The 23331-nt window shown below is 34.9% G+C and overlaps 1 protein-coding gene across 8 annotated transcripts in view; it reads left to right on the forward strand.

The window, feature by feature from the left end:
* Vav (Vav guanine nucleotide exchange factor) overlaps positions 1-23331 on the forward strand; it is a 384489-nt gene that overhangs the window by 157844 nt on the left and 203314 nt on the right. For all 8 annotated transcript variants that reach the window (XR_011334865.1, XM_069839772.1, XM_069839777.1 and 5 more), the window contains one exon: positions 10359-10561. Coding sequence is in view for 7 of the 8 variants with exons in the window: in XM_069839772.1 (XP_069695873.1) it covers positions 10359-10561 (203 nt within the window). In the remaining variant the exon portion in view is untranslated. The remainder of the gene's footprint in view (positions 1-10358; positions 10562-23331) is intronic.

Raw genomic sequence — 23331 nt, forward strand, 5'->3', positions numbered from 1 at the left:
GACAGTGCAATTTCTGAACATGGCCATGAAGTGTTGCTTTTGTCACCATATTATTCAGATCTGAACACAATTGAATTGGTGTGGGGTGGTAAAAAAACGAAATCGCAAAAGATTTGAATAGTTCAATTTAGAAGAAATGTAAACAGTGTATTTATTTAATTGAAACTTAGACGAGAAAAGTGGCAAAAGTGTTGTGAGCATGTTACAAAAATAGAAGAGGAATACTGGAAGTCTGAAAGACTGATGGATGACGTTATCACCAGGATAATTACAAGTGAGAGTGGTTCCAGTTCTAATGATAGCGAGAGCTTAGACTCTGATTCTGAGGATGATCTGTAGCAGCCAGTCTCTCACTGAGCATCATCTTAGTATCTGAAGTCCTGCTCGCAATGAAGTATGTAGGTAAATACATTGTATTACCATCTAAGCCATGGTCCGTCAACTCATGGTAAGAATGCTAGAGGTCACACGTGTGGCATGGTACTGGACAGCACTTAAGGTAGTCGAGTGACTGCAAGTAACAAGAGATAAGGTCCTCGTTTACCATTCCTGGGCAATGAGTGTACAATACTGCCACCTTCCCTTCAGTAGCAACATCACTTCAAGTTTGCGCATATATGTAGTGTTCTCTATAGGCTAAGTGTTTTGTTACCTGTTCATTGTTACTTTGCTAGTCGTAATATATATAAATTTATTGCAAACATACAGTAACGACTCCCCACAATGTACAATAGATGGATAGAACCGATAGAAAAGCATAGATGTTACGTAAGAATTGAAAATAATATACTGTGTATATATATTTTTAACAAAATGATAGGAAAGTTGAAAAAATATTTCAGAGTTCATTAAATTTATGTAGATATATTGATGAAGATTATTATGTTTTCATTGAACATGATAAAGATGGTGATGGAGCAGGATGATGGATCTGCAAAGGGCAGCTATAGCGATCTCCTTTATCTTCACCTTTAGACCAAACCTGATCCAGGTGGTGACTAAGTGGTTGGAAATAGTTACGCAGGTGCCGACCATTAGACCAATTACTTCTATATCCTCCAAGGTGTATTTGTCCTTGAAATATGGAACTGTTGGAATATATATTTCCTTCTTTTCTCTATGCACTTCCTCTGGTTGGTCTTTATATTTCTCAAACCAAATGGTGGGATCGAGTATATAACCCATTCTGCTGTTGGGAGGGATTACGAGCATATCGATTCTTCTCGTACTTCCATTGGTTGCGAGACAATGCACTTCTTTATAAACCTGATCCGAGTTCCTCTGCTATCACAGAACGGATTCTGTGGTGGCGAGAATTACGAAGTAGTTCCTCATGAGGACAGGAACCCAAGACATGTGCAATAGTTTCATTCTCCCTGCTGCATTGCCGACAGAGAGTATTGTCCTGGGTCCTGCCTGGTAAAGAATGTATAGCAGACACATGAGCAGTTAGCTTCAGAGCTTCTCACCATTCACTGGATGTTAAGCCTTCACGATGGCGAATCCAAGAATTTGCTAGAGTATATCCTTGATACATTTCGATTCCTATCCTTTTTTGTGAAAGTTTAGCTCAGGAATCTAATTCTCTTTGTCTCAGTGCTTTCCTAGTTTGTCTTGCATCGAGTAATCCAAATCGAGAGTCACTTATTGGAGTGGTGGTTATCATCAACTGAAACTGTGAGGTGCGTTTGACACTTTCTTCCTCAAAGTTGTGACAGGCTGAGACATATGGATTTTGTGTTTGTAAAAGAATATTACAACTGTTAATGTGTTATAAATATGCTTCTCATCAAACTTTAAAAAGGTTCGAGTCCCTTACATTTCATGTCCGAATGTAACATATGATCAGGAGTGTCATTTGGAAGTTGTAAGATTTCCCTCAGCACACTTAATAATTTTGTCACAGTCGCACAGGAATTTATTGGGAATTTTTGGACCTGTTGTTTGGAATGGATATATTAAAGATATGCAGATAGAAGTATTTGATACTTTTGTTCGGATTTCAGTAAAGGGGCAGAGGCTAGTAAAGCGAGTTTTTTTTATGCAGATTCTGTATTGTTGATTTGGGATCGAAACACTAAGTACTGTAGAAAGACATACCAAGGTATTATACTTTTGGTAGTTCAGTATTACATATACTTTTGGTAATTCAGTATTACATGACTCTATGTCATGCTATAGGCCTATAGAGTAAGTAGATAGCCTACTTGTTTAAGTCCCCTAATAAACAACTTGAACAGCTTTGAGTTGCTTAGAAAAACTTGATATTAAATGCGTATAAAGCAAAACAGAATTTAAATCCAACACACTGATTTTGGATATCACAAATAAAACTGCATATTCTACAGGAATATGTAAAGCTTCTACAGGGAGATTAGATGAGGTGTGTATAGGATCGATGTAGTTTTCACTGTGCACAGTTGATGCTCTCGCAGCACGGAATGGATAGTGTAGAGTCATGGTGATACAACCATACAAGTTTCCATATTTTAATAAGTGTCTTACCAACTTTATTGATGGAAGTGCTGAAATAGCCGCCTTTGTTGTCCACACATTTTTGGCATCTCTTTATGAAATGTTCCATAACTCGCTGCAGTTCTGGTCGATAATACTATTAATTTCGTGACTTATATTACGTTTCATTTCTTCCAGAGTGCGTGGGGTACTATGTCATGGAGGGGTACTTCATGAACAAATCAGATTTCTCAGCACTCCAATAACGATTGTTTTGTGAACACACATAATCATGGAGGTGGAACCATGCCTTGTCTGAGAAGATTATTAAATGTCGGTCTATTAGTTCCTTATGAATATTATTCAGCATTCACTCACAAAATGCATGCCTACATGCAGGATCAACTGGTTGATGAGCATGTGTCTTAGTTATTTTATTCTGTGGCAACTTTAACAATTTAAGTAGCTTTTGCACAGAGCCATAAGAAATTCGTTCTTGTTGTAAGAGGCGCCTAAGTGATTTTCTAGTAGACTATTCCAATCGATGGCCAGTATCATCTAATGTTTCTTCTGTGAGGACCCTATGCTGTCTGTTTTGTTTCTTAGGCTGAACACTTCCCATTGCCTGACATGAAGAGTATGGATTGTTGTATGTGATGGAATTTTTACACCTGAGAATCATGTTTCAAACAGCCATCATACTTGGCTGGCAGACTGGGGTAACACATATGAATCATAAATACATTCAATTGAAAACATCTGATTAGCCATTATACAGCTTACACTTACACTATAAATGCACAAGAAAACGCCGTATAATATATACCGTATCACTCGCCAGTCACTTGGAGACTGATTCACTAACCTTGATGTGAGACAGGACGAACACGTGCATGTTTGTGTCATCATTATGGAAACTTATATGGTTGTATCACCATGACTCTACTCTGTCCATTCCCCTCTGTGAGAGCGTTAGCAGCTCACAGTGTAAATCCTATTCCTCCTGTCCACACTTCATCTGATGTCCTTGTATTTACTGAGTGATTTGAGAGTACAGGATAATTAATTGCATAAAAGCGTCAAAAAAGAAAAAGCCACATGGCAACACTGTGCATACAGTTGACGAGTTTGATGGAGGTGAGATTTTATACAGACTATAAAATCTATGAGGCAAGAAGAGAGGAAAATATATTACACAGATGGAACATGGCTCAATGAAAGTCACACCAAAAATAAAGTTTGAGTAGATTCGTCTATTTCGTCTTTGCAGTAAGTCTTTTTGTCGGGATTGTCTTGTAGAAATAAGTCCCCCTCAGGAAAAGGAAGATGTTTGATTGTTACTCATATTGGAAGTGAATTGGGCTTTGTTGTTGGTTGTTTGTGAGTATTTGACTCGAAAAAGATGTGGTGACTATATTGAAAGATGAAACTTACAACTTAGATGCAGATCACAGTGACCATAAACATTTTAACTATTGACAGCCTGTAACACTTTTTGCATTCCGTTTCACACACAAGACCTGATTTTGGTTATCCCTGTTTGCTTCTTGAAGATTGGCGAGAACGTTATCTGTGTTTACTTAGCAGTTGCTCAACTCGGCAAATGGATAATACTGTGCATCTCTGTACAGATCACCTTGCCCTCAGCTAAATATTATGGCAGTGGATAAGCTCTACATTTACGAGAGGGCAATGGGATGACGACCTATAGTCTAAGCAGTAAATCTATAGTTGCATAATTTGATCTGAAAATGATAAGATCGTCATTATTTGAAAGTCACTGTATGGTATGGCTTTACTTCACAATTAATAATGTTTCTTCGAAGAAGACAACAATGAAATAATAGAGGCTGTCACAGTAATCTTGAGTGCTACTTCATTATGCTACAGAACTTTGTCACCCTAGACTGAGGAATTACAGTCTGGAAGACATACTAGTATTTTTCATGTGATTTGGCGCACCGCTTGTCATCTACACCTCTTCAAAACAATTAAATTACATAGATCTTTGGTGATTAAGTCATAGTAGGCACTTTCCAATAATATGCCCTCCATAATTTCCAGATCTCAGTCCAGTCTACTTTTCGGTTTTAGGGTTCCTTAAGCAACACGCTGATGTTCTTGTGTGCTTGTTTGTTTCCCTCTTCCCTCCACTTCAGATGTTACATGCTTTAAAGTTTTAAGTGACCCTGAATGGCTTTATACATTACAAATTAATTCGATATGAAATAAGTAATTGATATTATTTCGAAACTTCTGCTTCAGTATAACATAAAGACACACAACACAACTGAGATAGAATAAATCACCAGCGACATTGCTGAGGAATAAATCACCATTGGCATGTTGAGGTTGCGAGTGTATTGTGCTGACAGGTCCACGAACATTTTGTCAAACCTGCTAAGAGAAAACAATAGTGTGCTAGTGTTATGGAACCTTCGTAGCCAATAGGCATGGCATAAATAAAGAATCCGTTATTGTGGAAGTATTATAGAATTGTATTTTGTTTTGACTATGATACCTACAGACACCCTCTCAGATACTTACAGGGATTGGTGTAAGAATGACATGAGGAGAAGGAAAAAGAGAAGAGAGTGGAAGTTTGTGTATTTTACAGGGTTTTACTTCAACTTGTTGAACTATACAAGGATTTTCTTAGGAAGTTGCCCTGTTAGATCAGATTCCAAAATGTTATATCTGCTATTAGCCACAGCTTCACATTTGAAGATAATATAAGATGTTGTTTCTTCTTCTTTCGCATATAGGGTCCTCTTTAAAGATGTTCATTATATGCAGATGTTTTCTCAGGTGTAGTGTTGGTAGTGGTAGTGGCAGTGGCAGGGGCAGGGGCAAAAAATATCATGGGAGAATACCAACCAAGCTTTAGGAAGGGTCATTCTACCATTGATCATACATTTATGGTCAAGGAAATTTTAGGGAAGTGCTGGAAAAGTATAGACATTTTCCAAATCTTCATTAACTTCAAACAAGCTCATGACTGTATTAATAGAGTAATGATTAGCCATATTCTAAGAGAATTAGGAATGCCTGTTAGACTGGCAGAGTTAACAATGGAGAGTAAGTACTTCTGCTTCTATGGATTCAGGCAGAATTGGGCTATCCCTTATGAGCAAAGCAAGAATTGAAACAAGATGATGGACTGGTATCACTTTTTCCAGCCTGTTGTTGGGTAGCTGCCAGTTAAATATAAATGCACACAAATAGTTATCTATGCAGGTGATATAAATATTATGGGTAGATCATTAATAGGTATAAAGAAAGTTTTTGAAGATTTGAGTAAGAAAGAGAAGAAAGTTCTATTTAAAATGAAACATAATGACCAGACTGGTAATACGAGTAATATATTCTAACATTGGAGAGGCCAGCAACTTCACATACATAGGTGCTTACCTCGATTGAAAGAATGAAGAATTAGCAGAAATTGGACTTGCATTCAAACTGCAAATAGGACTTACTTTCATGTGTTATGTTATGTTTTATTTAACGACGCTCGCAACTGCAGAGGTTATATCAGCATCGCCGGATGTGCCAGAATTTTGTCCCGCAGGAGTTCTTTTACATGCCAGTAAATCTACTGACATGAGCCTGTCACATTTAAGCACACTTAAATGCCATCGACCTGGCCCGGGATCGAACCCGCAACCTTGGGCATAGAAGGCCAGCGCTATACCAACTTGCCAACCAGGTCGACTTTACTTTCAATATTATCTCTAATCAGATACTTTGATTTTATTTGGAGAGCTTGAGTAACACATAAGACACTCACTCATTCGTAGTATTATAATTCGGATGGAACAAAAGATCAAACCTGGGTAATTTTGATTAACTCTGAGATAATTTCCCAAGGGCCACATAAATCTGCTGTTGTGATGTTCAGGTTGATAACAGGTCATGATTGTTTGGCAAGCCACCTGCACAGGATAGGAATTTCGTTTGTGTATTCTGTAATGCAAATGAGGAGATGAACATAGAACACATCAAGAGATGCATAGCATTGCTACAAGAAGATGACATCGTACAAAAATACTGAAATGCATGACTTCATTGTCAAATGCCTAAGCATTGGACCAACAAGTATTGTAATGTTTCTATGTGAAGCATGGACCCTTACAAAACAAACCATGAATGAAATTGCTCCTTCGAGTGTAGGATTCCACAAAAGATATTTTTACCCTATTCATTCATAAGAAAAGTGGAAAATTAGACATAGCTTTTCTTCAAAGATGTATGTGTTTAGCTCCCTTCAGTCGCCTTTGTAGTCTGTTTTTTCCATGGCTAAGATTCACTGCTGTTTTCAGTAACAATATTGGATGCACTTTGGCAAGTACATAATCGACATTTACAACATATTTAGCTTCATTTGGCAGTTTTCTTTGCACACACAGATAGGAAAGCTTCAGCTTGAAGCAGTGATTCTCAAATAGGCACTCCTTCTGCATGGATCGTAATAAATCACTCAAACATAGCAATATTTATTAGTGTTGTGGGATTTAATCAATCAGTTTCTGTTGTAAGATTAATTGTTCAAAAATATTTAATTGAATAATCGGGTCTATTAAAATTAACCAGTTGTAGTTGATATTAATTATTATTTTGTTAATACAAACTCGTATTAAAAATTCCGACAATATTTCTCTCTCGGAAATTGCTTGCTTAAAAGCATAATAGTACTGCTATTTTCTAACTAAACTAGGTAGTGTAGAGAAAATCTTTGCGCAAACACTTCAGAAAGAGATGGAGATATGAGGACAGTGACCTAGTCTACCTCTGTTGAAAGTTAAAACACAATGCAAAACCCTTATTAAGTTGTATGGTTTTCCAAAAAAACTTCCACCTCATCTCCCTCTAATATGAAATACATACTTTTCTGGGATTCATCCCCCTCATCCCTTATAAAATAACCATGTCTACACTGTGTGCGAGTGAGAGTGTAACTACCTTCATCTCTTTCTAAAATCTAGTAATTCGATTACAATAGGGACCAGTCTTCTGTTTCGACTGCTGTACTTTTGCAGTTGCAGTTTTTGTACTGAGTTTGTCTATGAAGGTTGTGTATTTAGTTTGATAAAGGAAAAAAATCAATTTTCTGTGGTTTGTGAAAAGTGTAAACTCCATTATGTCATATGAGAATTTGAGAAACGTTTGGATTTAAATTGAATGATCGTGGAGAAGTGCTTGACAGAAAAAAAAGTTTTTTCGTGTTTAGTGATGGAGGAAACATTGTTACTAAATGTAGAGCGACACTTAATTCGGAGCATGTGAATGCACCCACATGTTTAAAGTCATGGATGAAACAGTATTAACTAGGTGAGTCTTCATACTGTTTGTTATTTATGTTTGTCTCAAAAATTCCCGGAGAAATTGATACAATAAATTATAAGCCTCATAATAAATATGTTAGTAAGTAATTAAAATAGTTGTTATGTAATATAATGATACAATTTATACAGATATACAACATTTAATACTTATGCTTACCTTGAAGTCACATGCTGCTGCTCACCCCTTGCATCCCACGCAGGGTATGGCCTTAAAGTAGTAAAGCTTCCCTAGCAACAATCTGTACTTAGCTGCAAATGTTTTAGCTCACATCAGTTCAGACTCTATAGCTATACACATACAGTAGGCTTATTTTTTTATTTTTATTTTTTCCACATACCCATAGTGTTATTACGAAATTAATGTCACCAAAACGTAAAAGTAGTCATTCTGGCAATTAAAATCCTAAGAGAAAACGTGAAGTGCTTTCTGTCAGTGAAAAAGTGCGAATTATCAACCTAATAAAACAGGAATGAAAATCGTATGCAATATTACAGTAGTATTATTTGCTTCTCCTAACGTCTTATTGATCTTATTGTTTGTAATTTGTCAATAATATTACTTTGTCATAGGAATGTACTTAAAAAAATACTTATTTATAGGGTTTGCTATTACATAATGGTTTTGTGTATCCATGGCAGATTTCAGAGTTAGCTACATCTAGGGTTGCCACATTTTGAAAAAGGAAATAAGGAACACCTTCTTCCACATTCAGTTTTTTAGAAAAAAAAAACATTGAGTGTATAAGAAGAGCATTCATAGTTTTCTGCCTAAATCCAGTCTTTGACTGCAAAACCAGCATTCTCCAATCTTTCCTATTTTCTGCCTTTCTTTTAGTCTCCACATATGATCCATATACCTTAATGTTGTCTGTCTTCTGATATTTCCTTCTGACCGAACTTTTCTTCCTTTCACCAGTGCATCCTCCAGTAGGCAGTTTCTTCTCAGTCAGTGACCCAACCAATGTATCACATATTAATACAATTAATCTTATGATTTGATTTATGCATTATATATTGTAATTATTTATTACGTCATATAATTATATTGTGAACTTATTGCTTCCTATATTTAACCCGTATTTCCCACTTGAATATGCCATATATCTGGCACCACTCTATTGAATAATTTATAAGTAAGATCACGTCCATATTATAAGTTTCCACTGCAATACCACTGCTTTTAAACTAAGTTTAGATGATTCTCAAAGAAGTCACCACTCTTTAGCTTGTGTCTGCTTCCTAGCTCTTGTGGAAGTCCATCTACATTATTAATCATTACAATAAGCTAACTCATCACCATCATTAACAGAAAAAAGTTGCTGGTGTTTCCTGTATGATAGTTTACTTTAACATCTTGCTTCAACAACCTCCATCCCTGGAGGAAAGAACCGAAAAGCTTTGAGTTTTCAAAAGATTGATGTCTCTCACTAAATAATTTTGTTCAGATTGGGTTATTTATATGAGGTACATTTGGTTCTGGAAAATCTGGATTATTGTTGAAAAATGAAGATACAGCTTCGTCTTTGGACAGTCACTACTTAGTTCTTATTCATCTGGTGTCCATTCTTTAGGTGGCTTAAAAACTGATATTGAACTATCATGACTATCGTGTAGTTCGTAGGTGTTTTGGCTGAAGGAAAATTGGGATTATTATGTTTTGATTTTTAATTGTGCCCATCTATTTTTGTTATACAGAAGTAACACTCGGTAATGTGATCTTTCTGTTCTCTTCATATCACGTGATTCCCGAAGGACATTGCTGTAGGACTATCAGTAAGCCAATCATATAACTTTGTAATCATCTACAACAACATACACTCAATGTCCAGCTCTCACCTTCATCACCTTTACTGCCAAAATGTAACTCATATGCTTTTTATTTTTTACTAAAGAAGTAAGAGACAATAGATTTTCTCTGTGACTTTTTTATAAAATCATCACAGATATAACCAAAATTAATCCAGCTTATTAGAACATTTATATCACATGACGAACAAGACAATAAAATAATTATTCCTTAATGAGTTAAATATAAATTGTAACTCCACATTAATATATGTAATACACGTAGATGCACAGTTCCAAAAAAATACTCGTATACAAATTTAATTTAGCATGTGCTATGTTCAGACAGACAGTTACTACTGTGAACATCAATCTTCACAAAATAACAATATTCACCAGAATGTATTTAGGATACCTATACATTAAAATGAAAGATTGTTTACTCCTGCACAATAATTCTTAAGTGCCATAAACCCACAGGAAAAGGGTCGTTTGGTTTGGGTTTGTGTGACTGATTGATTCAACTGGAAATACTTTCTACTTACAGATGTGTGTGTTCCTCAGAAAATTTAGGAGATATCGCAAAATATCTTATGTGAAGCCAGCTTATCAAATTACATTAGAATCAGTTAGTTTTATTTGAAAGAAAATTTCATGATCAAACTGTGTTATTTAAACATTTTGACAAGATGTCCAATAATCATCATTAATTGCTTATGTTTTAAGAAAATTTTTGTCGCAAGATTTTTTTATTATGAAGTTAATATTCCTTTGCAGGGAGACCAGTATAGTTACCGAGAATCTTTACGTTTATCAGAGTACAAAGTAGAAGATGTAAGCAATCGTCGTGTTATGAGTAAAGATACTAGATGGAGTTTTCAATGGTATCTGGTGAGAAAGAGTGAAAGAACAGCATATACCATGTATGCACGCACTGATGAACTTAAACGTAAATGGATTAAGGCTATACAGGAGGCATTGTAAGTATTTAACATTTATGAGACAAGTTGTATATTAACACAAACTGTCTTTGCTTATAAAATGGATTTTCTATCTAGTTATGATGCGTGATCAAATGAAATACTTTCTGCACGTTTTACTTTCCCATTATATAAACTATAAAGAGAAAGAATTGTAGTGTAGTAGAAAATATATTTCGAGATTTTCAATTAAATCCATATTTTCAGTGTTCCTAATACTGATAAAATTTGCTTTTTATATTCTCTATCTGCAGCATCATCTCTATCCAGGTTTGACTATTTTTTCTAATGTTTGACGCAATTTGTGTTCACTATCTACTAGTTGGTTTGATTGGGAATTATGCACTAAAAATGTAATCATTGTTACTCAGAGAATTAATGGATTATTATTTAAATTCAGCAACTTAAAATAGGTTTTATTATTTCTTTCTTTTATAGACTAGAGTAAGGAATGAAACTGTAGTAAATATTCATTGTATGTATATACCAAAAATAATTAAAATAAACGAAGTGTTACTGGCTTTTGAAATAGAGCAAACGGTGGCAAAGTTTCAAGTTCAAAATGTATAATATATCATCTCTGTAGTGAAGTCTCCTATCTGTTTTGGCTGGGTTCTGTGTTTTTGTGAAGAGTGTTAAGAAATTACCTCTTCACAGTGCTCACAGGTGAATTTCTGTAATACAGTATTATTTCACAGCTTTCCTTACCACAGTTGAAAAAGGAAAAATGCAGAATTGGCTCCACAGCAGATGGTGAAAGAGTAATGGAATGGAGAAAAATTCTCTCCGGCGCCGGGATTTGAACCCGAGTTTTTAGCTCTACGTGCTGATGCTTTATCCACTAAGCCACACCGGATACCCACCCACGGCGCCGGACAGAATCGTCTCAGTTTAAGTTCCAACTCTTGGGTTCCCTCTAGTGGCCGCCCTCTGCACTATGTCATAGATGTCTATGAACGTAGGACTGAAGTCCACACATGTGCTGTTAGGGGTCGGTGGTACGATCATCCACTCCTCCTCTTTATCTTTCTTATATTGGCTGCTTTCGCCAGGTGGACGGCACATTGAAACGATTGGGTGTGCGCAGTGGAAGACTTTTAGAAATGAATAGTGTGAATTTGTAAAACAAATATAATTAACAATAATAAATAACAATGTACATAAATGAAAAATGAAATAACAATAAACATGAAATAGATGAGTGAAAATAGGACAAACTAATCTGAAATGATATCCCCAGGATATGTAAATCATGTAAGTATCACAAGGCTGAGGCCAACACACTTATAAGTGATTAAACCATCTAATATGGCCGTCTCTCGACCATCAGTGACTAACCTATTAACCATATGTTCATGAACCACTCTCTCTCTCTCTCTCTCTCTCTCTCTCTATATATATATATATATATATATATATATATATATATATATATTTATTAACTATCTGATTATGAATCTGAACACAACACCCAACCAGCACATTAACTTGATACATGATCCATTCGGCCATAGATACCACTCAGTCTGACTAACCAAACTAAAAATACATGTACACTCAATAAGAGACAAACTCTACCCAGCATAAGGCATTACATGACAGATCACTATACATTACCCATTGCACATATTGCTCACATAAACTGTGCAAATAGCACTAACACAAATCTGTGCACTTTACAAGATGAATACCCAACGGAGAGAGAGAGGGATGGAGACAGATGCACGTAATAAGTAACGGACGATAATTCCAATTTCAAGGATCATTTAAATAGCAACTAAACTCGACACACATGATAAAAGAATAGCGGCGAAGGAAAGCAACAATCAAATGGAGCAGGGAAAACACTAAAACCATATGTGAGACCGTAATCGCTGCCTTATCACTCTAAACGTCTCGGAACATGAACTCACATTTCAAATCATATCTCCTTACATAATTCCCAATACAATTTACTTCAAACACATATATCTCACAAATATGTTACTCGATGCAAATATTAAAACTTGCCCCCAAGACGTATCACTAGCAAGCGATATTTCAAACTACGATCCACTAAAATCCCAAACACACACGACGCAATTTAACTACTCCACTGATCTATCTCCAGCACGTACAAAGCCCGAGTCACGTTGCCTATATCTGCCGCGTACTAAAATGCTAAGTCTTGTTAAATGTTTCTGTCGCGTACGAGAGCTTGAATCTGAACCAAGTGTTTCCGAATATCTCCCACATACGAGAGCCTAAATCTTGTTAAGTGCATCTGCTGCATACGGGAACCCAAGTAACGTTCCGTGTATCTCCGTTAAAACAGGTAAACTCTCTCCCCCTCTATCCTCGTGAGACGTAATGACCCAGCCAATAGGATTATTTGGAAAAAACAAATGAAGGGATTGATAGCGCTATCTATTCTGTGACGTCTGAGAGTGCTCTGACGGATGAAGTGACGTACTAGGTGAACGGTCGTGGTAGTGCTCAGTGCTAAGGTGCACTCGTTATGAGTTACTAGTTGGCCAGGATTCGATGGAATAAGCGCCGTCTTAAATCACGAAGTGATTTACGCATATCATATATATTATTTTAATGTACCGAAGTATATATGATATTTCCATGCAGATATTCTGCGTCATCATACGATGAAAGAGTAATGAAATGGAGAAAAATTCTCTCTGGCGCCGGGATTTGAACCCGGGATTTCAGCTCTACGTGCTTAGTGGATAAAACTTAGTGGAATCTAAAGTTAGATATATAGAATGTTGTCATGTTGTTCATCTTCTGTGAGGGCGAGCGTGCTGCCGATAGAGCGCAATAACAAACAGCTGACATGAACGTATGCATTGCTAACCAATTTGTTGAATCCAGCCATTAAAATTAGTGTACATTATTATTTTTATTAGTATATTATTATTATTATTATTATTATTATTATTGGTGGTGGTGGTGGTGGTGGTGGTGGTGGTGGCGGCGGCGGTGGCGTCAGTGGTATTAGTAGTAGTGGCAGTAGTAGCAGTAGTACTGGTATTCTTCAATGTAATGTAATATTGCTAGAAAAGCATTGAAAGAACTGTAAACTGTAAAAACAAGTTAAAATTTACTTTTATGGGTACCAGTATTCATACATGTAATACTATTGATCAGATATTTTATATTCGACAGAAAATGGAGAAAAAATGGGAATATAAGGGTACAGTGCATCAGTTATTCATAGATTTCAAAAAGGCATATGACTCGGTTAAGAGAGAAGTTTTATATGATATTCTTACTGTATTTGGTATTCTCAAGAAACTAGTTCGATTAATTAAAATGTGTCTGAGTGAAACATACAGCAGAGTCTGTATAGGTCAATTTCTGTTAGATGCATTTCCAATTCACTGTGGGCTAAAGCAAGGAGATGCACTATCACCTTTACTTTTTAACTTTGCTCTAGATTATGCCATTAGGAAAGTCCAGGATAACAGAGAGGGTTTGGAATTGAACGGGTTACATCAGCTGCTTGTCTATGCGGATGACGTGAACATATTAGGAGAAAATCCACAAACGATTAGGGAAAATACGGGAATTTTACTTGAAGCAAGTAAAGAGATAGGTTTGGAAGTAAATCCCGAAAAGACAAAGTATATGATTATGTCTCGTGACGAGAATATTGTACGAAATGGAAATATAAAAATTGGAAATTTATCTTTTGAAGAGGTGGACAAATTCAAATACCTGGGAGCAACAGTAATAAATATAAATTATACTCGGGAGGAAATTAAGCACAGAATAAATATGGGAAATGCCTGTTATTATTCATTTGAGAAGCTTTTATCATCCAGTCTGTTGTCAAAAAATCTGAAAGTTAGAATTTATAAAACAGTTATATTACCGGTTCTTCTGTATGCTTGTGAAACTTGGACTCTCACTTTGAGAGAGGAACATCGGTTAAGGGTGTTTGAGAATAAGGTGCTTAGGAAAATATTTGAGGTTAAGAGGGATGTAGTTACAGGAGAATGGAGAAAGTTACACAACGCAGAACTGCACGCATTGTATTCTTCACCTGACATAATTCGGAACATTAAATCCAGACGTTTGAGATGGGCAGGACATGTAGCACATATGGGCGAATCCAGAAATGCATATAGAGTGTTAGTTGGTTCGAAGGATAAATTTCCAATTTTTATATTTCCATTTCGTACAATATTCTCGTCACGAGACATAATCATATACTTTGTCTTTTCGGGATTTACTTCCAAACCTATCGCTTTATTTGCTTCAAGTAAAATTTTCGTGTTTTCCCTAATTGTTTGTCAGTTTTCTCCTAACATATTCACGTCATCTGCATAGACAAGGAGCTGATGTAACCCGTTCAATTCCAAACCCTCTCTGTTATCCTGAACTTTCCTAATGACATATTCTTGATTGAAGTTAAAAAGTAAAGGTGATAGTGCATCTCCCTGCTTTAGGCCGCAGTGAATTGGAAAAGCATCAGACAGAAGCTGGCCAATAGAGACTCTGCTGTAAGTTTACCTGGAGTATACTCATACTAAATAATTTTCCATTGAATGTTAAAAATGCTGTTTCGTAAGTTTCATAGAGTTTCTGTACAACCAAATGTTCAGTACATTATGAATTCTGGAAATTTCACTTGTGCTTCTTCTATTAAAGATCTAGGTTTAATCCTTACACACAATTTAAATTCTGAAAACCAAATTATGAGATCATAGATGAAGTTTATGGACAACCTGGATTTATTTTTCGTAATTCAAGAAATATTTTAAGGATGAGCATGTTTTAAAATTACTTTGTAAAAGTTTAATATGTAGAAAATTTGAATATGCCTCAGTTATGCTGTCACCTTTATATAAAAATAATTGAGGCTACCCCAGGAACAATATAAGTCACATAGTATTTGTGTGCACTCAAAGTTGGGTTCTGGCATCTTGTCAGCCCATTTGAGTTGTGTGGGTATAAGGGAAAAATTGTGATTGGTGTGCTGGGGTAGCTCAGTCGGGAGAGCATTTGTGTGCTAAGCGAAGGGTCCCAGGATCGATACCTGGCCCCGGAACAATTTTCCTTGAAATTATTCAAACCTGTTTTACAGGGAGCTACTACCTGAAAGCCAGATTTGAATAAGGATTACTATTTGCAGATCTGTGTATAATAAATAGAACACAACACTTAAGAAATATTTATGGGACTTAGCACTTTCATAAATTGTGGAGTTTGTTTTTATCTTGGTGTGTTAATTTTAGTAGTATCATCAAACCATTGATAAAGATTGGTCAGAAGTTGTCATGTGTGTCTCTAATTTATTTCTGTAAAATAAAATCTCAGAATTGTTTGAGAAAGTTTTTTATTAATAAAAAGCTGTTTATAAATTTGGTACTTTGCACTTTCTACTGTTAAGTATTGAGTTCTAGCATGCTAGGGTTCGAAAACAATGAGGGTATAAATAATGCCATTTTTGGTAAGATATTAAGACTATGAATCTGTGAAATTTCTAACTTCTACATTTTTACACCAATTAATTTGAAACTTTTACCACATATTTCTTACAATGTGGATATGCAGTACACAGATTTTCACTTCTATATTCCAATTAGTTTGCCTACAATTTGTAAATGATTAACTAGTGGACTTACTCGTGCTAATTATGTAAGTCTGTGCGGCTTACAGCTGTTTCAGTGCATCATCGCACCATCTTCAGAGCCTACTAGATCTCGGTGTCATCTCGAACTTCTCTGCCTATTATGTGGGTGCGTTTGATTGTTGAAAGGTGTTGAATAGTGGAGTCAAATAGTGTGTGTGTACTGAAATTGATCTGTGTGTTCAAGATGAAGCTGAGATCTAGTAGGCTCTGAAGATGGTGCGATGATGCACCGAAACAGCTGTAAGCCGCACAGACTTACATAATTAACACGAGTAAGTCCACTAGTTAATCATTTACTTATATTCAAGTGTTAAAAGTAGTGTGCGCAAGATTCAAAATGGACTATAATTTTTTTTTTTTTTTTTTTTTTTTTTTAAACTGAATTGTAATTCTCCCAATTTTCAAAGTTCATATAATTTTTCTTTAAATTTATATTTAATATATTCCTGATAGATGTATGTAAAATATGACACATGATTTTCACATTTTTGCAGTTACGTTTTGAGAAAAAAATATTTACCCTTTTAATCGTTAATTATTCAATTTTTTTAAACTTCTAGGGTCCGGATTTTTATGTGCTGAAAGCTTAAAAATATTTATTTTTTATGTGCTAAAAATTTGAAAAATATGTGCTAGAATTAAAAAAGTATTTTCTGAAAATGAAAACAAAAACATCAGAATATTCGTAACTTACTAGAAAAAATTATATTAAAACTCATCAATTGCAGCTAAACATCAGATGTAAAATGCTGACTGGAGTTGCAGTGCACAACAAATGTCATCTCCAGATTGTGGATCACAAATCCTTGCCTATTATCCGAGAACAATGCCTTATATTGAGAAAAGGAACATTCTACATCACACAATCAAGTTCACTTATGTTTTGGCCTTCCATAACTTGAGCGACTTTGCAGAGGGTTTGGTAGCTACTATTTTTCTCAAACATACCCTTACATTTTTTTCTTAGAACTTCTGTTTTCGAATCTGAGATAGTGTCAAGTTGCCTTTCAACATACTGTATTTCTTGAACTGAATTACTCAATAAGTCTGCAGAAGGTTTTAGATTCTTTATCGAGTGAATCAAGAAACCGAAATTAGCAGATATGAAGGCCAAGTCACATTTTAAAGTTGTATCACATATTAAATTCTCAATAATCTCAATTGCAGAGGCACCGTATTTGTCCAGTTCACTTACTACAGATGTAAATACTTCAAAATGATCTGCATAATATAACATGGCATTAAGCCAGGTGCCCCAAAGTGTGGCTACAGGTATAGGAGGCAATGAAAGATCAGGATTTATCTTTTTGAAAAGATTAATTCGTGATGATGATTTTATAAAGAGTTTTTTTCTGTTGGACACTAACTTGTCCACATTAGGATAAATGGATTGGATTGTTTCACCCAATCTATGCAGGGTGTGAACTACAGACATCACATGAATCATGTTAGGGTAACTTACACAAAGACCTTCAGCAGCTTTCTTCATATTATATGCAGCGGAGTCAGTAAACAGAAGCAATACATTATCATATTTCACACTATTCAGTCACAAGATATTCAAAGATTGATTCAATAGGCTAGCTATTGTTACATGATTTGCAGCTGGCATTTCTTTACAGGCTAGCTTTTAAGTACACCCACTTTTCGACCACTGGCATCGGTAGTTTCGTCAATACTCAACCATATTTTTTTTATTTTCACATATAGATCTAATGTTTTGTAATGTTTCATCATAGCACTTTGGAAGATAATTTTTCCTTAGTGTCGACAAATACTCTACAATGATAATACCGGAAAGTTCACGGTCAAAGTGGCGAATGACTCGCCAGTGCGATCTAGCGGCAGGGATTGTAGGCAGCGACGAATAGCGCGTTGAACTGTGATATGAGCTTTGTTCTTCAATAAACACAATATGGTGTCCTAAGGATTATTCTCTTTATAGTTGTAGCCTACACAATGTCTATTAAATGTGGAAATGTTTGTTCTATGCTTTGTAAAAACTATGCCTAGCAAAATATGCTAGATCTTCCTTCACATTTCCAAAAGATAGAGATTGGGAGTAGTCATGTGAGCACTAGTAGAATGTTACTTTTCTCTTACAAGATGATTCTGATGATGATGATTATTATTATTACTACTACTACTACTACTACTACTGCTGCTGCTGCTGCTGCTGCTGCTGCTGCTGCTGCTGCTGCTGCTGGTGGTGGTGGTGGTGGTGGTCTTGAGGTATGCTATGCTCATATAGATAAATGCAGACAGACGTTAGTTAATGAGGTTTAATAGGGCGCGTCAGCTACTATCACTATTTGCGTCCTTATCTAAACTTCTTTAAAAAATAAAACACAAACAACATCATAAGCAAAATGCAAGCACTAACAAAAAACTCTGTAAATAGTTCTAGACGAAATGTTTAAAATTAGAGGGATAGAATATAAATATGTACAAAAATCACAAAATATGTTCAGATCACTTTTGATTATCGGACTTCAATAACCATAGTTCGTAACATTAGGGGTAAGTAAAAATAGAGTGTAATAAATTGGAAAAGTGTACCGAAGTTTCAAATTAGTCATAGACTGTTAATTTTTAATACTCTGTTTTTAATAACAGACTGAAGGTAATAGTTATTCCTTCACAGAATTTAACAGCTCCATCTTCCGAAAAATGAGTCAAAATCAATGAAAGAATCGCAAAGGTCCCAAATAAACATATTAGATCTTGCATCGAGGAAGCTGTGGATTTTTTGATATTAGAAACGACAGACGATGCTCCTCCATCGTGTAATTAGGTAGTGCATTACCAATGACATATTCTCAATGTTAACTGAAACAGTTACTAAACTGTATAAATCTACTTTATAATGTTCATATAAAACACAATTTCTTTATAGCCTAGTTTCTCTGTATAAAAAATTGAAAATCTTTACTTTTTTTATCCAAATAGTGTGTCTTGGGATGCGTAACATAAAAATGTGAATTGTTGATTTTGTGAAGAAAGTGGACTCATGTTTTTTCATAATAAGTGATTCAGGTTGTTATTCGGACGAATAATTTGCCTAGTCCTATATTTTAAAGGCATTATTAATATTTCAATAAATTAAGATCAGTTTTTACGATGCAAGAAATCCTAAAAGATAAAAACTGGCTCAAGCGGAAATGACAACTCTAAACACATCAAATCCAAATGTCGATTTAATTAAAATTGTTAAAGATTATGAATTCATTAGTCACAAGAGTGCTTAAAAAGAAGGAAAATGGGGGAAACATTATTCCAGTTACGATAAAAGTTTTGCCGCAACATTCCATTAATGTTCACCTCAAGACGAAAGACTTCAAAGAAGAAAATTATGTTTACCAATAGTTAGATCTCTCAAAAATTGACTTCATGAATTTGATATAGGATAGGTATAATTAGCACCATTCTACAATTAATATTAAAAATAAAATCCGATGTTGTACCATTGAATGAAAAGGTTGTAACTATTATTGTTGAAAATAAAATGTCTTTGAAGGAAAATATAACTTATAATGCTAAAACAGACACTTTGAGGGATTCATTGAATTAGGTATAGACAGGCCTAATCAACAAACTTCAACTGATGTAAAAATTTCAGATGTGCCATTTGCAAATCAAGCAATGATTTTCATTATTCGAGGAATGTGCAGAATTTTAAAACAAACTATTGGTTATTTTCTATCAAAAGATAGCATGTCTGCAGAGATTTTGAAATCACATCTGCTTGATGTAAAAGATAAAAATGCAAGATACAGGCTTTATCCCTAATGCAGCAACTGTGCCAGTATCTTCACTAACAAATATTTCGATGTGCTAATAAATTGTTACATCAAAAATAAAATGGATAACCGTTAGCCAAGGAACGAAATACGTGATGTATGAAAGTTTCTAAAGTCATGCACAACTAAATCATAATTACATTTGAAAATACGAGAATTATTTCATTTCATTTCTATCCCAATAACTTCGTAACTTCTTATTCATGTAAAATGTTGTGAACCTTGTGACTCTAAATAAAACTATGATTTGCATTTTTTTTTACTGGCATCAAATGGACATCTCTCCATTTTTCCTCACGTAACCTAGCACGCCACAAGGAGTGTATAAACAATCCAAGCCGCTAGATAGCAGCACAGTCACTTTTCACCGCCGCTTGCAATGCTAAACAGGCAAGCTTTCCAGTATTATTGTTATAGAGTATTTGGTGTCTACTCATCAGGAGGATGTATATTTGTATATTTAGTAAGAAACTTTTTGAGCTCAGGATTGTTCACCTTATAAAGAGGAATGTCAACTGAAAGAAAGGCTTTATATAAATCTGAATAATAATCTGAGTGTTTTGTAATGTTAGAAGATAAGGATGAAGTTGATTCTCCTATAAGAAATTGTCTCAACGAAACTTGTGATGCAGCTGCGATGTACTTACTTACTGAGATATGTTATATTTACCTGGGATCATTGGTCTGCACTTATTGATTTCGCACATGGCTGGCAAAATAATATTTTTCCATCGGTGATAAAAGTGTTTTTAAACTCTAATACGTACTGTTACAGACACTCGTGTACACACAATTTCACTTTAGGCATTTTTAATTCACACAGCTAGACTCCACAAAATAAACCAACTGTTTTAATGATCTGATTCTAACAACAAACAGGCAAGAATATCCGACTCACTGTATTGAGTTACTGTTTACAGAAGCTGAAAAAAAAAAACACACGTTAACAGAGATCACTGTATGACGTAATTTCGAGATTGGATTCTGTTCTTCCCCGATTAAGCACATGCAAGTGAATCATTCTCACCTCAAGTGGAAGTGAAACATTTGTATTGAATTCTTTCGAGATAAAAATTTTGTTGTAAAATGTTAAAAGAGAATGAGGAAAAGTAGTAAAATATGTATTTATGGAGAAAATATCGAAAATATTTATTCAAGTAACTTTTTTTTTGTAAAATATGTGTTTTTATGTAAAATAAAATTTGGAATTTGCGTTTGTCAGACCTCGATATGGATATTAAACTTTGTTTTAGGAATGTATGCATTAGGAAAAAATTTTTTTTTTACATTCAAATTTGGCCCTACTTATTACATCCTCAACACATGGTGATTTGAATATTTTCAATAGCAGAAGAAAACAAGTGTCAATTTACTTTACATGCTTTTGTGGACTTCTGTGCAAAATTTCACTGAGAGTGGAGAAAAGCGGCATTCATTAGAGCATGTTCAATGTTACAAAATGTTGAAATTTGGAAACTTCAGAAAACAAGTATCAAAGTACAGCATGTATATGATACATACTATTGATATCCTTCCTTCCTATACAGGTCTACTCCACACATTTTTCTTCTACATAACAGCGTGAAATATAAACTGAATGAAAAGTAAAATTAGTTAGAATGAATAACAAAGTCTGTCAGAATAACAGCTGAGTTTCAGTTTAAAGGCCTGCAGCTCCACGCACACTCTGGTCATTTTAAATTCGTTCTGAGGGGCTTTAAATTGTCATAGGGCCAAAATAAGCACAGATTTAGAAAACTAAGTTAGAGTTAAAAACAAAATTTTCATTTTTAATGTTTTTTTTTTTTTTTGTTTTTACCGATCCATAACCTTAATGTAAGCATTGCTAAAGTTCAGAAACTGTTTGGAAATTATTCTTTTGTAATTCTGTGATGATATATTAAAGAAAATTTCATTCTTCCACATTTAAATGTGGGTTCTGTAAAAAAAAAAAAAAAAAAAACTAGGTGTCAGAGTTTTTGGAGGGCAGTGTATTATTACAAGTGACTATAGTATACGAATTTGTAAAATATAACTGCATAATTTATAAATGAAGTGAGAAATCTAACTAAAGATCAATTTTTTGGTCCTACAAAATATATGTGTTACGGTAACAACAGTTATTAGAGGAGAAAAATTCGCTCTGGCACCCGGGGATCGAACTCGGGGTCCTTGGTTCTACGTACCAGGTGCTCTTTACTTAGATTCTTCGCCCAACAGTTCATAATACTGTGGAATCCCGGTCATCAAGTCACTCAATTGAGTATGTTCCTTGTATAATGGCAGTTGACTTAATATATGTCAACAGATGTATATGTCGAACATGGAGTAAGGCCATAAAGGGAAAAACACTAGAGGAGAGGAATTCGATCTGGTGCTGTGGATTGAACTTCGGCATAGTATTAGTATTAGTATTTATTTAGTATTAGTATTTATTTATTTAACCTGGTAGAGATAAGGCCGTCAGGCCTTCTCTGCCCCTCTACCAGGAGATTCCAACTACAATATCAACAATAAAATTACAATTAGTATTAAATTTACAATTACAATTACAAATAATATTACAGTTAGTATTAAATTTACAATTACAATAAAATCAAAGTACGAAAAGATTACCTGAATAATTAAAGCTAGATAATTTATCATAGAGAAACAAAGAATATTTTATATTTACTGAATTACAAATTAAATCTAGAATAACAAAATTGTATAGTGATGAAATTACTGAATATTGAAATATTTTGTCATAGATTAAAGAAACTATTTACAAGTAATCAATTACTGACCAAGTGCCTAGTAAGTTTTCGTTTGTATTCAATTTTATTTCGACAGTCCCTGATGCTAGCAGGTAGCGAATTCCAGAGTCTTGGCAGGGCTATTGTGAAAGAAGATGAGTATGAGGAGGTGCGATGGGATGGTATTGTTAGTATTGTTTCATGACAAATACTAACAATACCATCCCATCGCACCTCCTCATACTCATCTTCTTTCACAATAGCCCTGCCAAGACTCTGGAATTCGCTACCTGCTAGCATCAGCAGGTGGTTAGAGCACCTAGTATGTAGAACCCCGAGTTCGATCCCTGGCACTGGAGCGAATTTTTCCCTTCTAATAACCGAGGTGAGAAATGTTATTTTTTGGATTATATTTATAGAATATATGTGTGTTCTATTCAAGAAACATGTTCATCTTATTTGGGTTCATAACAAATCATTTCATTTATCGCATGTTTTATAATGAATTTTCATTGTCATGGGAATGGGAATATCATTGGTCATCATTAGGGGGCGGATGTTGATGACCTAAAAATCTACTTAAAATGATCATTAAAATGCTCTTAA

This window comes from Periplaneta americana, chromosome 11, assembly GCF_040183065.1.
Source record: "Periplaneta americana isolate PAMFEO1 chromosome 11, P.americana_PAMFEO1_priV1, whole genome shotgun sequence".
NCBI classification, from domain to species: Eukaryota; Metazoa; Arthropoda; class Insecta; order Blattodea; family Blattidae; genus Periplaneta; species Periplaneta americana.